This window comes from Prunus persica, chromosome G1, assembly GCF_000346465.2.
Source record: "Prunus persica cultivar Lovell chromosome G1, Prunus_persica_NCBIv2, whole genome shotgun sequence".
Classification (NCBI taxonomy): Eukaryota; Viridiplantae; Streptophyta; class Magnoliopsida; order Rosales; family Rosaceae; genus Prunus; species Prunus persica.
The window spans coordinates 24,993,106-25,009,958 of NC_034009.1; the positions used below are offsets into that span (position 1 = coordinate 24,993,106).

General features: G+C 42.5%; 1 protein-coding gene across 1 annotated transcript; it reads left to right on the plus strand.

The window, feature by feature from the left end:
* On the plus strand, positions 7,198–8,538 carry LOC109946869 (BAHD acyltransferase At5g47980-like). The gene has a single exon (XM_020555986.1). It carries the CDS (start codon positions 7,198–7,200, stop codon positions 8,536–8,538), a length of 1,341 nt encoding a protein of 446 aa, XP_020411575.1.

Sequence of the window (16,853 nt, forward strand, 5' to 3'; positions counted from 1 at the left end):
AGTTTGTTACAAGTCTGGTACCTAGCACGTGTATTAGTTAGACAGCTAAGCTGTGTGGTTACTCAGTTAAGCTCCTCTGTAGTCTGTTTACATATAAGAGTGGGCTATGCTTTGTAAAAGTTAGTTAGTAATCAAAACTTAGAAATCCTTCAGTCCTCTCCATTTCTCCATTTCTGTTTCTGACATCTCTGAAATACTCTTCTTCTTCTTTTCTGTTATCATGGTATCAAGAGCCAACATCGCTCACGCTCTTTCTTGATCCTTTTGCTTCCGCTCTTCCCTTCGTCACATTCTGCTTCCATTCTTTCATTTATTCTTCCATTCTTCAATTCTTCAGTTTGTTCTTCAACTCCTCAATTCGTTCTTTCTTTCTTCAAATTTCTTCAATTTGTTCTTCACATCTTCTTTCAGCCTTCGTTTAGGGATTTCTTGCCTTTAGGAATTTGCTGCAATTCGGGATTTCTTACTTCTCATGGCGTCGTCTCTGTCCATCAAGGTTGAAGGTCTCTTGGGTATGGTTACTATTCGTCTTGGCGATGATAATTTTCTTAAGTGGAGTTTTCAGATTGAATCTCTGCTCCAAGGCTATGATCTCTTTGGCCATTTTGATGGCTCGCTTGTGCCTCCCCCCAAATTTGCGATTCTTGATGAAATTGGCGTTACTTCTGAGGTCACGGCTGCTTATAGGGATTGGTTGAGTACTGACAAGTCTATCTTGAGTTTTCTAATTGCCACTCTCTCTGATGAGGCATTGGAATATGTAATTGGCAGCAAGACTGCTTGCGAGGCATGGCTTCAACTTTCTGACCGCTATGCTACTGTATCGCGGGCTAGGATTAATCATCTCAAGACTGAGCTGCAGACTGCTCAGAAAGGTGCCGACTCCATTGAGCGGTTTCTTCTTCGCCTTAAACACATTCGTGATAAGTTGTCTTCTGCTGGGGTGCCAATTTCAAATGATGATTTTATGATCACCGTCTTAAATGGGTTGCCTTCGGAGTATGACATGATCAAGACAGTTCTCATTGCTCGTGACTCGGTGATCTCCCTAAAAGATTTTCGTGCTCAATTGCTTGCTGCGAATGCTCGGATTCACACTCACCATGCTCTGTATATGTCTTCTACCTCTTCTCCTGGGGTGTTACAGCATCCTTATTCTTCTTCTCCTGGTATGGGTTTACTTCCCACTCCTTCTGTTGCCTATATGGGTTCTCATGATGCTTCTAGTTTTCATAATAGAGTCTCTGGTTCTCAATCCTTCTCTGGCAATGGTTGAGGTTTTTCCTCTGGTAATGGTAGAGGTTTTGCCTCTGGACGTGGTCGGTTTTCACAGACTCGGCATCCAAGTTTCGATTTTCATGGCAGGTTTTCTGGTGCTTCAGCTTCTAAATTCTCTGTTGTTCTGGAATGCCAGATTTGTGGCAAACGTGGCTACACTGCCGTGAATTGTTATCATCGTCATGGTGATGACAGTTCTAAACTTTCTGGGTCAATCATTGCTTGTCAAATTTGTTGTAAGAAGGGTCATGGTGCTTTGGATTGCTTCCATCGCTCAAATTATGTCTATCAAGGTCAAGCTCCTCCATCCCCTATCTCTGCTATGGCAGCTCACAGTTCTTATATGCCTACACATGGTTATGCTCCAATGCCAACTCCTTTGAGACAAGAGACGGCAGATCATGTTTGGATTGCAGACAGTGGAGCTTCCCATCATATGGTTGCTGATGTGTCTACTCTGCATGATGTTACCCCCTGTGAGTCCACTAATCAAGTGACTGTGGGGAATGGGGAAGGTTTGAATATAACAAACATTCGCACTACTGCTTTGTCTTGTGCTTCTACTTCTCTTAAAATGCCTTCTGTTTTTCATGTTCCAAAGCTCTCTGCCAATCTTTTATCTGTGAATCAGTTATGCAGAGATAATCATTGTATCATAAGCTTTGATTCTACTGGTTTCTGTATACAGGACAGGACAACAAAGGCAATTCTTCTAAAGGGCTCTAGCCATAATGGCTTATATCCCATACCATGTAAAGTTCTGTCGGCCCGGTTCTCGTCTTCCAGTCCAACAGCTTATCTTGGTCAGTCTACATGGCATTAGAGATTGGGTCATCTAACAAATGAGGTGGTGAAGCTTATGCTTAAAGAGTCCAACATGGTTGTTTCAGAAGATGCACAGTTTGATTTGTGTCCTTCATGTCTTCAAGGAAAGATGTACATGCTGCCTTTTTCAAGTAGTTATGTTAAGACAGAAATTCCTTTTTCTAAGATACATAGTGATGTCTGGGGGCCTTCCCATTTTAAGTCCATTCATGGCTTTCGATATTTTGTACTCTTCTTAGATGAGTGTACTGGCTTTGTATGGATATATCCCCTTTTTAATAAATCTGAGGTGTTCTCCAAATTTCTCAAATTCTTTGCTTTGATTCAGACTCAATTTAATGCTAAAATTCAGCATTTTCAGAGTAATGGTGGTGGCGAGTATATTAGCAAACCATTTACTGACTTCCTTGCCAATCATGGTATTTTGCATCAGTTTACATGTCCATACACCCCACAGCAAAATGGTATGGCTGAGAGGAAAAACAGACATGTTGTGGAGACTGCTCTAACTCCTCTGACTGCTGCTAATATGCCTAGACAGTTCTGGTATCATTCTCTTGCACATGCTGTCTACTTAATAAATAGAATGCCAAGTCAGGCCTTAAATCATCAGGCTCCTTATTTTCGATTGTATGGCAAGCAACCAGAGTTACATTCTTTGAGAATATTTGGCATTGCTGTATATCCATATCTCAGACCTTATAATGTGCATAAGTTTCAACCTCGAACCACTCAATGTGTATTTTTGGGTTATTCTTTAAGGTATAAAGGTGTTTTGTGTTATGATATCGTCACTGACAAGTTTTTCATCTCCAGACATGTGATTCATGATGAATCAGTTTGGCCTTTCAAGTCATTACTTCTCAGTTCACCGACTGCTGTTTCTGAACCTCAGGCAGCGGCACCACATATTCTTTTTTCTTTGCCTTTGCAAGAAGTTACACCTCAGGTTACCACAGTCACACCATCTGCTTATTCAACATCATCTTCTCCTTCTATGCAACCATTAGGTGGTTCAGATTCAGTTCTTGTTCCAGAGGTGCATTATTCCCCTTTAGGTGATCATCATCTGCCCCTTTCACCTCCTCATGAGCATTCATCTTCGAGTACTTCCTTGTTTGATTCTTTACCTCTTAATCCTATTAATATTCATCCCATGCATACTAGACTTAGGGATGGCATAGTACAGAAGAAACAATTTCCTGACTATGTGGGGTATTATACATGTTTGAATGCTCATATTGAATTAGATGAACCTGCAAACTATAAGGTGGCCTCATTTTCTCCACAATGGAAACAGGCCATGCAAGAAGAGATTGATGCCTTGCATATGCAAGGTACTTGGAGTTTAGTTCCTAATCCTGGAGATAAAAACATTGTTGGTAGTAAGTGGATTTACAAGATAAAGAGGAATTATGATGGTTCTATAGCTAGGCATAAAGCTCCGTTGGTAGCTCAGGGATTTAGTCAAGAGCAAGGCTTGGATTTTAGTGAAACTTTCAGTCCTGTAGTACGCCACACCACTGTCATGTTAATACTAAGTCTAGCTGCAATGAATAAATGGCAATTAAGACAACTTGATGTTAAGAACGCATTTTTACATGGCGATTTGGAGGAAGAGGTGTTTGTGAAACAGCCACAAGGGTTTGCAGATCCACATTATCCTGATTTTGTTTGTAAGCTTAACAAATCATTGTATGGTTTGAAGCAAGCTCCAAGGGCTTGGAATGCCAAATTCACCGGATACTTACCAGCCATAGGTTTTCAACTTTCACAGTCTGATCCTAGTCTCTTTGTCAAACATTCAAACTCTGAGGTTGTGATTCTCTTACTCTATGTTGACGACATTATTCTCACAGGTTCTAATGAGAAGATGGTTCAGCTTGTGGTTGATGAGTTAAGCTCTGTATTTGAAATGAAGGACTTGGGTAAGCTTAAATTCTTTCTCGGCTTGCAAGTTTCCCATGGCTCCAATGGTGATATTTTTGTTAATTAGTTCAAATATGCTAAAGAGTTGCTTCACAAAGCTGGGATGAACTCTTGTCGAGCCTGCTCAACTCCATGTAAACTGCATACGCAGGTGTTAAGAGATTCTGGTGAAGTATTAACTGATCCAACATTGTTTAGGAGCATTGTAGGGGCTCTCCAATATTTGACTTTTACTAGACCAGATCTTGCTTATTCTGTCAACTCAGTGTGCCAATACATGAATCAACCTACTGATCTTCATTGGCATTTGGTGAAAAGGATTCTCAGATATGTGCAAGGTACTCTAGCGTTTGGCCTGAGTTTTACAGCTGGTGATATGAATCTCTCTGCATATAGTGATGCCGACTGGGCAGGGGACATCAACACTCGCAGGTCTACAACAGGTTTTGTGATATTTTTGGGCAGCAATTCTATATCTTGGCAATCAAAGAAACAAGGCTCTGTTTCCAGAAGTTCTACGGAGGCAGAGTACAGGGCTCTAGCCAATACTATTGCTAATTTGGCTTGGATTCGACAGGTTTTAAAAGACTTGAAGTTGTATCTGCCAGATCCTCCAATTGCATATTGTGATAATCTGTCTACGTTGGCTCTTAGTTCAAATCCAGTATATCATTCCCGAATTAAACACTTGGACATTGATTTCCATTTTGTCAGGGAGCGAATGCAGAAGAAGGATTTGCTGGTTCAATATGTTTCAACAGATGAACAACTTGTTGATGTTTTTACAAAGGGTTTACATGGTCCTATCTTCTCACAGCATTGTGCTCATCTTAGGTTAAGAGAGTTCACTAAGTAGGGGAAATGTTAACTATGGTTATTATGTTAACTATGGTTAGCAAGTCAGTAAGTTTGTTACAAGTCTGGTACCTAGCACGTGTATTAGTTAGACAGCTAAGCTGTGTGGTTAGTCAGTTAAGCTCCTCTGTAATCTGTTTACATATAAGAGTGGGCTATGCTTTGTAAAAGTTAGTTAGTAATCAAAACTCAGAAATCCTTCGGTCCTCTTCATTTCTCTTTTTCTGTTTCTGATATCTCTGAAATACTCTTCTTCTTCACTTGATACCACATGGAGAGTGCAAGAACGCCAAGGCAAAGAATGAAGACTTGCCAGGCCACTTGAGACGTAAGGATGATGATGCTTATTAGCTGGATGAGGGCAAATACCAATCCAGCTAATCTATACGGAATGTCTGTGTCTACTGTGCTTTGATCCGTAGAACACTGTAACAATTAATATGTTTTTGGAAAGGTAAGAGTTAGAACTTGATATATACTTCAAAGAGTAGAGTCTACTAAACTTTCAAACAGGAAAGAAAATACATCAAAAGTTTAATAACTCAACCCCTCTATTGCTTAATTAAAAAACTTTAATAATTTTCTATTATATTAATTAATTTAATTGGTCAAACTCAAAGAAAGAGTACACCCAACTTTAATTATCAAATTCGAGTGGGACTAGTAGTTAATCTGTTAAAGGATACAAAATCTATAATTTTTTTAATTATAAAAGGCATTTTATTTGCCCCCTTTTTTTAATCAATTAGTTACAAAACAAATTTTTAATGATTCTAAATAACCGAATTACAATTACAATAAATAGTTTTTATGGGTCAAGTTATGCGCTTTATGATTCATACCAAACACTGTTTTTAGTGTAATTATTTATCCTCGCTCTATAAATATAAAAGATATAAATAAATTATTGTAATACATAATAATTAGAATGCAAATTTTATTTGGTTTTTCTTTTTGGGTAATCGTCAAGGTTCTTTGCTGTGGTCAAAATAAGAACATAATGAACCAAATCAACATAAGAAGTCACTTCTACCTTATTCATGTTTCCTCAAAGATAAAATGAAGGTTCAATTAGATTCAATCAATTTGAAACTTGGTTTGCTGTTTGTGGTTGGTCTTGTAACTCCAAGTTGTTTTCCGTCTGTTTCATAAAAAATTTCTGAATGTTTGGTTTCATTTTCTATTTGACTGTGATAATAGGATCTAGGCAGATTTTTTTGTCCAACATTGTTTGCATAATTTTGTTGTTATCGACGTAATTAAGTGTACCAATGTCCAGTCCAATCCCATGAAGTATTAGTATTTGTAGAGAAACTTGGCATTCCTTGAATATTTTCAGTGTTTCTTGCTGCCATTGATCTTCCCCAGTGCTTTGAGTAAACGTTGTAGATGGAAGATCATAACTTTCAACCTTTTAGAATTATTATCTTCTCTGTTCTCCTTAGATTGCCGTGAATTAACATTGTTGATAAATAAAGTAAGATTGGATATCATGTTCCAAATCTTACCATCTACTGCTATTTTTGGGAATCACAATATGAGCTGAAAACAAGATGAGCAGATAGTTATTGATGTGTAAGACGTGTGCTTCGTTTGGGGTTTAATTTAGTTTCAGTTGGCTTGATTAGATTGGTTATTTGGCTTCAGAGTTTGATAATTGTTGAATTTTCTTTTCCTTATTTTTTTGTGTTTGAGATTTGTTTTAATTTCTCATTTTTGTTCTTTTTTAATTTCCATGAGTTTGGACTTACTGCAGAATAAATTAACTCCTAAGTTTTATTAATTGAAAGATAGAGACGCAAAACATTGACAGAATATAATTCATATATATATATATTATATATGCCTGCCTTGGTTGCGTGTATGTTTGCAGAACAGATGGTATGAGCTGCATTTACATATTATTATAACAGAGAGAAAAAAAGAATGATTAAACCAGCTGAGGATCATGACAAAAACCGAAGATTCAGTTAGATTTTTTTTGCAGCAAATCACTGAAAGTCTGCAAAACAATATCCATCCATATCTCCCCGCCTGAGCCTCGCAATATATAATTAGCATTCACTCCGATGCTCAGGCTAGCCAATGTATAATATAAACTGCATATACAATAATATAAGGCAACACATAAAACTGTAAGCATTGACAATTGTAATAGTCATTATCATAATTATTAAAGTCAAAGAAATGAAAATTAATAATTGCTGATGTTTCCATGGACTTAATGCAGATGTGCAATCTTATATATTAAGTCTTCCTGCTGCAAATAAATCTTATAGAGCAATCCTATAGCTATAGCAGGAACAATAAATGGCCCAGGAGATGAAAATTGAGATTGTCAAGAAGGAAACCGTAAAACCATCTTCCCCAACTCCCCACAACCTCAAAAGTTTCAAGCTCTCTCTTTTAGATCAGCTTTCTCCTGTAGCATATGGTCCCTTGGTTCTTTTCTACCCCAACAATGTCAGTGAGGTTACATTAACAGAGGAGAGGTCGCATCAGCTTAAGAAATCACTCTCAGAAGCCTTAACTCGCTTCTATCCACTTGCTGGAAGAATCAAAGATAACCTGTTTATTGAATGTAATGATGAGGGGGCTGTCTATGTTGAAGCTCGAGTCAACGCCCTTCTGTCGAACTTCCTCGATCAACCCAACTTGGAAATACTAAAATTGCTCCTTCCCATTAATGTTGAATCCCCTGAAGCAGCCACAGGGTGCCTGCTGCTTGTTCAAGCCAGTTTCTTTGAGTGTGGAGGATTGGCCATAGGTGTGTGCATGTCACACAAGCTTGCTGATGCATCAACTTTGAGCACATTCATCAAAGTTTGGGCTGCCACAGCTCTTGGCCTTGGTCACACTGTGGTACCAGATTTCAGCGCAGCAACCCGATACCCGCCTAGAGATTTCTCAGCGAAGAGTCCTGCAGCTGCCGTGGAGATGAAGATAGTCAAGTGTGTCACAAAGAGATTTGTGTTTGATGGTCCAAAGATGAGAGCTCTTAAAGCTAAAGTCACTAGTGGAAGTGTGCAGAGACCTACAAGAGTTGAGGCTGTAACAGGCCTCATTTGGAATTGTGCAAGGAGGGCGTCAAAACTAAGTTCAGGGATTTCCAAGTTATCAATGGTGTCACAATCTGTCAACATACGCAAAAGGGTTGTGCCACGATTGCCACAAACCTCAATTGGAAACCTTGCGGGGTACTACACTGCAATGGCAGAAGAGAGTGGAATAGAGTTGAACTCCATGGAATTGGTTTCTCGACTGAGGAAGGGGATGATTGAATTTAATGAAAACCATTACAAGAGATTGCAAGGGGACAATGTGTTTGAAGCTATATGTGAGTATTTTAAGGAGATAGGAAACATTATGAGAAGAGATGACATAAACTTGTTTATCTGTACAAGTTTATGCAACTTTGGAATATATGAGATTGATTTTGGGTGGGGAAAGCCAATTTGGGTGAGCATCCCTGGTGGTGTAGTCAAGAATGTTGCTATTTTGATTGACACAAAGGAGGGTGATGGAGTAGATGCATGGATAAGTTTAAGTGAGGAAGACATGGCCTTATTTGAACGTGACCCAGAACTTCTTGCTTTCGCTTCTTTAAATCCTAGTGCATTTGGACCTGTAACAAGGAGATCTTCTCTTTAGTTTCTTAGGATTTATTTGGTGTTTTTGCTGGTTTTTCTCTTCTTGTTTTGGAATAAGAATTTTCTGTTTGAAATTGAATAAATGCAACTCTGCAATGCCAAGGAACTCTACACTTTATGGTATAAGTTAACTGTTTAAGCTCACGCCTCACACAAAACACCATTTTAAGAGGTTTTCCAAATATGCTTCACTTTTCAATGGAAATCGAAGACAGAGCAATACCCTATAAAACCTTGGAAATGCTACTTTAGTGGGACAAATTGAAAACCTCAAATAGCTTTACAAAATTTAATTGGACCCAAGAACATGGTCATAATTGGACCCAACAATTGAGGTTCATGCACATTCTATACAAAATATTTAAGACGGATCTCTATAGGCCCTTGCTCATGGAAGATCTCCTCAAAAATTCTGTAACCAATTTGGAGAATGCAGAAGAACTATCCTCAAGTAACCGAGCTGGAGAATCATACTCTAAAACCCTGCCTGTATGAATCAAAGGTTAATAAAATCTTTTAAATCGTGTCACCTAATCAATATTAAGTTTTTCAGTCATCCGTAAATGTTATTTCTGACCAGGTTTCAATATTAATATGCTTCAACTATAATATCTGCTCAAGTGGAATTTTCTATCCATTTTGGAACATATCTACAGAGCAGGTTATACTAACAGTACCTTCATCAAGAACTAAAACCAGGTCATTGTCGATAACCGTAGGAATCCGGTGAGCAAGTGATCACAATGCATCCACTCGTATCTTTTCTTATTGTCTGCTGAATTAGAATATCGGTTGCTGTATCAACAGAAGCTGTAGCCTCATCCATGACGATAATTTTCCTTTTCTTTAAAAGCACTCGGGCCAGGCAAACAAGCTGCCTCTGTCCAACACTCCAGTTTTCTCCATCTTCAGCAACTGTTCAGTGTTTGAACGAATTAAAATATAAAAACTGAACTGCTTTGGTTGCTCATATGATTTAGTAGATTATTAGATCTCCATACCAGGTGTATCAAGAAGCCTTTGGTCCTGCCTAACGATCTCCGCCAGTTGACATTGATTCAGAACCTGTGTTATTGAATTATATAAGTAACAATACCACAAAATATCATTCTTGTAAATAAAGACTTTGATCCTAACCTCCCCGAGTGCTTGATCAGAATGTTGTTGCAAAGGATCCAGATTGGTCCTCATTGTTCCTTGAAATAAAGTTGGGTCTTGTGGAATAATGCTCAACCTTGACCTTAAGTCCTGCAGACCTATCTTAGAAATATCAACACCATCAATAAGAATCTGCCCTCCTGAGGGTTCCACTATCCTGAAGACCCCTGGGTTAAAGTGGACTTTGCACTCCCTGTCCTGCCTGCGACTCCTATTTTCTTCCCTCCAGGGAAGGTGCAAGTGATCCCTTTGAGAACAGTTGGGAGAGCTGGATTATATTGCACACGAAGGTTTTCGATTTCAATTTTTCCTGCCATTGGCCATTCAGGAACTGGTCTAGTGTCTTCAATCACTAGTGGTGCTTCAATTGGTATCTTTGTGAACTGAAGAATTCTCTCCACTGATATCATTTTGTTTTCTACATTGCATGTATTCCATATCACCCAAGCTTGCAGAACATTTAGGTTCAAACCATAAGTAGCAGCCAAACCAGCCAAACCTGAGACCGAAGCAACATTGACAGTTAACTTTTAAAGCTTATAGTGTTAATATTTCCTCATATTTCATCAGGGATTGGAGGGGCTTACTAGGATCAATGGCAGACCTAGGCAGGCCGACCAAGATGATAAGAACAATGAAGTAAACGAGGTTGAACAGAAAATTGGTCTGAACAGACAGCCATTCCGTCGTGCCATAATTGTGAAAGACTATGCGGGAATAATCATCAATTTGGAAATTATTTGACCTAATTAGGAGTTACCTAACCTATTTGGGAGTTACCTAACTTAATTGGGAATTACCTAATCAAATTGGGGGTTACTTGATCTTCGCCTTAATTAGGGATTCGGTTAAATCCCTAATCCCTAAATACACCAACCTCACCAACTACACCAACCCCACCAACTTCTCCAAGGCCACTATAAATACTTGGTTACGCACAAGGATGAGGTACGTCAGAACTACGACTAAAGCTTCTGTAGAGACCTTCCCTCACAGACCCTAGCTACTTCATCTCTCTCTCTCTCTCTTTTACATAAGGCTTCGGCCGCTTGGTTTATATTATAAATATATCTCCGTACCCTATTAGCTATTGTTTTCTATACGATTCAATTGAACTAATTTAGACATCGGAGGGCCTTTGGCCAACACCCCCCGGGTGTGGTCCTCTTATTTATTCTATTTTGCAGAGAGAAAGAGGCGGCGAAGAAGAAAGGAGAATCTTTCTAATCGAATATTCTCGTGGGAAATTTGCTCCCACAAATTGGTGCTTTCATTGAGAGCATGAGTTATACTCAACGAGTGCTCAAGGAATCCGTTCCTCCTATTTTCCAATCCACCGAAGCCTTCCAAACAACCATGGTTGGAAGCAAGAAGACGAGGCAAAACTGCTGCGATGGCTAGATCCGGAACGGCCCAAAGCCATTCCACCTACGATCCCGTGATCGACATGGTGGCACCACCACCTCTCACCACCGTGCCACCTACCGGACCTCTAGCTGAGACCACCGCACTGGCCACTGCCGCCGAATATGGTGGAACCTCCTATCAAGGTGGGCTCGTTTCCACCGCCGACTTAGGCTCGGTCTTGGAGCAACTTCAAGCATTCCCTCCATTGCTTCCACGCTCCACACACTTCTCTCCTCCCGATCCACGAAGTCAAGCAGACTTTAGTCTGAGAGTTGACCAGCTAGCTCAGAGAATTGACAACCAAAGCAGTCTGATGAGGCAACTCCTTAACCAAATAAGCTTAGTTCAAAACCTTGGCCTTGGACAACCAGGCGAAGAGAGAATGATGGACAAACGCGACGGGAGGCAGCACGACGGGTACCAAGGAGGTCGAGCAGGAGTAAGCAGACAAGGTGAGGATCAACAACATGATCGGCTTGCCGACATGTCGCAAGCATCCGTGAGCCATACTTAGAGCAGACGAAGTCACCCATCCTGGTCGAGCCTAAGGAACGACGTGAGCGAGAGGCTGGGCTCACGACCTGACATCCACGCCTGCCTGGGCTCGCAGGGAAATGTACATCAAAGGCTAGGTACCCAGGGAGGTTAGCCAAATAACCATTGCAACGAGGATCGTGAAGAAAGACGCTCAGCTATCCGCTCGCAGAGGAGCATTCACGAAAGGCAAGGCCCTCAGGGAGGACAACTGGATAACCCTCACAATGAGGATCATGAAGAAATACGCTCCGTTGCTCACCCATGAAGAGTCGACTCTCATCAACAAGCTATAGAGAATCCTTCACAAGCACAGTCCAGCAATATGCCACCTTGGCAGCGCAGGCAAGAAGGTCGACTCTCAGAGGACAATGAGGAAGTCAGTCAATATCGTGGAGGTCACCAACGTAGCCGACTAGCAATGTGTGCAGAAGACGTCAAAAAGCTCGTGAATGATCGACTTCGAGACTTGAAGACCGGAGGAAACTTCGAGGATTCACTACGTAAGGAGATGGACCAGGTGAACTCTACGTCTTTCACCCTTGATATCGAGCAGGCTGCTCACCCGAAGAGATTCTCAACGCCTTCATTCAAGCATTTCAAAGGAGATTCCAATCCCGAGAGCCATCTAAAGCACTTCAAAAGTATCATGATTTTCTACAATGCTAACGACGCGCTGATGTGCAAGGTGTTTGCAATGACCTTGCTAGTCACCAACATAGCCGACTAGCAATATGTGCAGAAGACGTCAAAAAGCTCGTGAATGACCGACTTCAAGACTTGAAGACCGGAGGAAACTTCGAGGATTCACTACGTAAAAAGATGGACCAGGTGAACTCTACGCCTTTCACCCTCGATATCGAGCAGGCTGCTCACCCGAAGCGATTCTCAACGCCTTTATTCACGCATTTCAAAGGGAATTTTGATCCCGAGAGCCATCTAAAGCACTTCAAAAGTATCATGATCTTCTATAAGGCTAACGACGCGCTGATGTGCAACGTGTTTGCAATGACCTTGCAAGGAGCAGCCCAAGACTAGTTCCACACCTTGCCATCTAGGTCGATCAGCAGCTTCAAGGAGTTAGCTTACGTCTTCATCAAAGAATACACTTCTTACAGGACAATCAAGAAAAACCTTGACCACCTGTTCAACCTGTAAAAGAAGGACGGTGAATTCCTTCGAGATTACATCAAGATGTTCAAAGCAGAAAGGGCAAACATCATTGGATGTGACGATCGAATTGCATTATTGGCCTTCAAGAGGGGCTTGCCAATTGAGTGTGAGCTGTATCGCGAGCTGACCATCTCTCCCTGCCAAACCCTAGTAGAAGTCTTCGCGACAGCAGAGTGCTATGCACTTTGGGGCGATGACCGGACCGTAGCAAAGAAAGCTGTCAAGCAAGCCAATCAACCGGTTGAGCCGGCAAGCCAAATAAACGACATGATAAAAGACAAGGATGGGGGCAAGCGCGAATTACAGCCTTAGGGAGGTGCTCCAACAACTGAGAGCTACACCAAGTTCACTATTTTGATACAGCAGATCCTAGCCCAAGTAAAGAACATGTCTTGGCTGAAGAAACCATCGCCTTTGAAGGAAAACCCAGCCAAGAAGGATACCAGTAGATACTGCGAATTCTATGAAGGGCACAGTCATTACACAAATGACTGCTTCGCCTGGAAAAAGCACCTCGAAGAACTGATCAGAGACGGCCATTGCACGGAATTCATCGCAAGGGAGGCTATCTAGCAAATCAAAGATAGTGACACAGCTGCCAACGAATCTCCACGAAAAAAGTCATACAGATCAGCACGATCTTAGCCAACTTTAAGAGCCCGAGTTGACTACCGAAGAGCATAAGAGAAAGAGCATGTAAGCGACAAGCGCAGGTCTCCCAAGCTGTCACCTGCTACCCAGTCATGGAAGACAATCCATACATCATCTTTTAAGGGAAAGAAGTTCTAAGACAACGAAATGCCCATCACCTCCGAAGGTACTATCCACGAAGCTCCTCGCCTATCAACTCTGCTCCAAGCAGGTGGCCAGGCTTCCTTCACCTCCATTGAAGACAAGTTACTTTTGATGTTACCCCTGCAACTCATCTCTTTTGTTCAATAAAGCAATGTAGTCACGTAGACTTCAATACATGTTCAAGCTTTTCTTTCCAATGGAGTGTTCACAAATGCAATCGACACGTCTCTGGATGTAGGCCAAACGGGCCACACTCATCGACCCGTCTCCGAATGTAGGCCAAACGGGCCACACTAATCGACACGTCTCCGGCTGTAGGCCAAACGGGCCACTCTCATCAACACGTCTCCAGACGTAGGCCAAACGAGCCATACACATCGACACGTCTCTAGACGTAGGCCAAACAGGCCACTCTCATCGACACGTCTCCGGACGTAGGCCAAACGGGCCACACACATCGACAAGTCTCCGGACGTTGGCTAAACGGGCTACACACATCGACACGTCTCCGGACATAGGCCAAATGGGCCACACTCATCGACACTCGCCAAATGGGCCACACTCATCGACACATCTCCGGACGTAGGCTAAACGGGTCTCACTCATCGACACGTCTCCGAACGTAGGTCAAACGGGCCACACACATCTACACGTCAACGGACGTGGGCCAAACGGGCCACTCTTATCAACACGTCTCCGGACGTAGGCCAAACGGGCCACTCTTATTGACATGTTTCACGACGTAGGCAAAACGGGCCACACACATCGACACGTCTCCGGACGTAGGCCAAACGGGCCACTCTCATCAACACGTCTCCGGACGTAGGCCAAATGGGCCACATACATCGACACGTCTCTGGACATAGGCCAAACGGGCCACACTCATCTACACGTCTCCAGACGTAGGCCAAACGGGCCACTCTCATCGCCACTCTCATCGACACGTCTCTGAACGTAAGACAAACGGGCCACACTCATCGACACGTCTCCGGACGTAGGCCAAACGGGTCTCACTCATCGACATGTCTCCAGACGTAGACCAAACGGGCCACACACATCGACACGTCTTCGGAAGTAGGCCAAACGGACCACTCTCATCGACACGTCTCCGGACGTAGGCCAAACGGGTCACACACATCGACACGCCTCTGGACGTAGGCCAAACGGGCCACTCTTATCGACACGTCTCCAGACGTAGGCTAAACGGGCCACTCTCATTGACACATCTCCGAACGTAGGCCAAACGGGCCACACACATCGACATGTCTCCGAACATAGGCCAAACGGGTCATTCTCATCGACACGTCTCTGGACGTGGGCTAAACGGGTCACAGTCATCGATATGTCTCAGAACGTAGGCTAAACGAGTCACTCTCATCAACACGTTTTTAGACGTAGACCAAACGGGTCACACTGATCGACACGTATAGGACGTAGGCCAGATATGCCACAACCCAGAAACGCTCAAGCAGTTCACAAGACATTATCATTATGCGAATTGAAGTTAGAAAAAGCAACTGAAATTTTCATAGCAATGTGACCAACCGGCTGAGTTCAACAAAAAAATGGTCAAACAGGACCAAATATTTTAAACAAGAAAGTTCGTCTTAAGCAGGTCAAACATGCATGCATCCCCTGCAAGGCTGGACTTGTTCACTTTGGGATCAACCGCCTACATTGAAGATCCCTTCGTCCGGGCAATGACTCTCTCGTCTTTTTAGCCTCCGCCAACCTCACCTCCAAATGAGTCAATTATACTGAATCAACTTTACACTTGACTGCTCGTGACTCAACAACTGGATTATGAGCAGACTTCCTGCTTCGATCTTCATCCTTTGACTGATGTAAATAACTCGAACTTCAAAAAGGAATATTTGCATCTCTTTGACGCTAGGCAGAACGAGATCAAGCACGAGCTGTTCCAAGAAGCTGATCATGGTCTTCAAGCTTGTCAGCATGAGGCTCGAGTAGAACACCCTGAACACCGCGCATACCACCAACCATCCTGCTATCTACACCAATGAGATGTTTGAACCTGGCAGATGATGATGGAACCGTTTTTACTTGAGTATTCTCAGCAGAAGGGATCCTTGGCTTCTTTCTCAACGGGGACACATCTTTCGCCAGTGAAGTTGCAACTTCATTTTTTGAAGACGACATCAGCCTTCCCCTTTGAAGGAAAGTCTGGTAGAACACTCCTTCTGTCCAGCCAGCAGGTCATCCAAGTCTGAACCATTATGCTTCCATCTCTCAACATCCTGGGCAAGGGGCAAACCACCAACTTCCTCCCGATACCCGCTCAGCTGACGTGGCCCAGCATGCTCTAGTCCAGACCTACGATGATAAGCAGCATCTGGTCCATCTGCGCGCACCTGCTCTACCACAGCTGCCGCCCACTGCCAACCGTCGCATGTCACGACAACAACTAGCCAGACTTCCCCCAGCTGGCCTTCGCAGCAAAAAAAAAAAAGACAAAGGAAAAAGAAATATACATGCTCGACTTACCTTAGGATGCACGGCGACTCCTCTCTTCGACAAGCGGTACAAATTCTCCAAGATCTCTCTCAAGCTAGAAAGTAGAGAAGTTAAGTTTGCAATGGGAAGAAGAGTGAAGAGAAGCCATGCATTTACACAGGTTGGGCATCCTAGGTCAAGAAGGAATCACAAGCTCGTTTCTACTGAGAACCCAACTCCAAGAACAGTCAAAAGCTCACTCCATTTGGGAACCCAATCTACAAAAGGAGCCCGAGTCACAGAAGGAAGCCCAATTACAACTGGACAGCCCAATAGTTGATTCACATCTCCTACATGCCACCACGCGCCATGTAGAAGCTGGGGGGCATTTGTGGGAACCAAATTAAACCTGAACCCTAGGTCAAATAATTAGGCCAATCAATTTGGGAATTATTTAACCGGATTAGAAGTTACCTAACCTAATTGGGAGTTACCTAACCTAATTGGGAATTACTTAATCAAATTGGGGGTTACTTGATCCTCATCTTAATTAGGGATTTGGTTAAATCCCTAATCCCTAAATACACCAACCTTACCAACCACACCAACTTCACCAACTACACCAACCTCACCAACCTCACCAACTACACCAACCCCACCAACCTCTCCAAGGCCACTACAAATACTTGGTTACGCACAAAGATGAGGTACGTCAGAACTACGACTAAAGCCTCTGTAGAGACCTTCCCTCACAGACCCTAGCTACTTCCTCTCTCTCTCTCTTTTAGATAAGGC

What these genes read in the sequence shown, in the direction of transcription:
- LOC109946869 (XM_020555986.1), top strand. Translation starts at nt 7,198, where the DNA reads ATGGCCCAGGAGATGAAAATTGAGATTGTCAAGAAGGAAACCGTAAAA.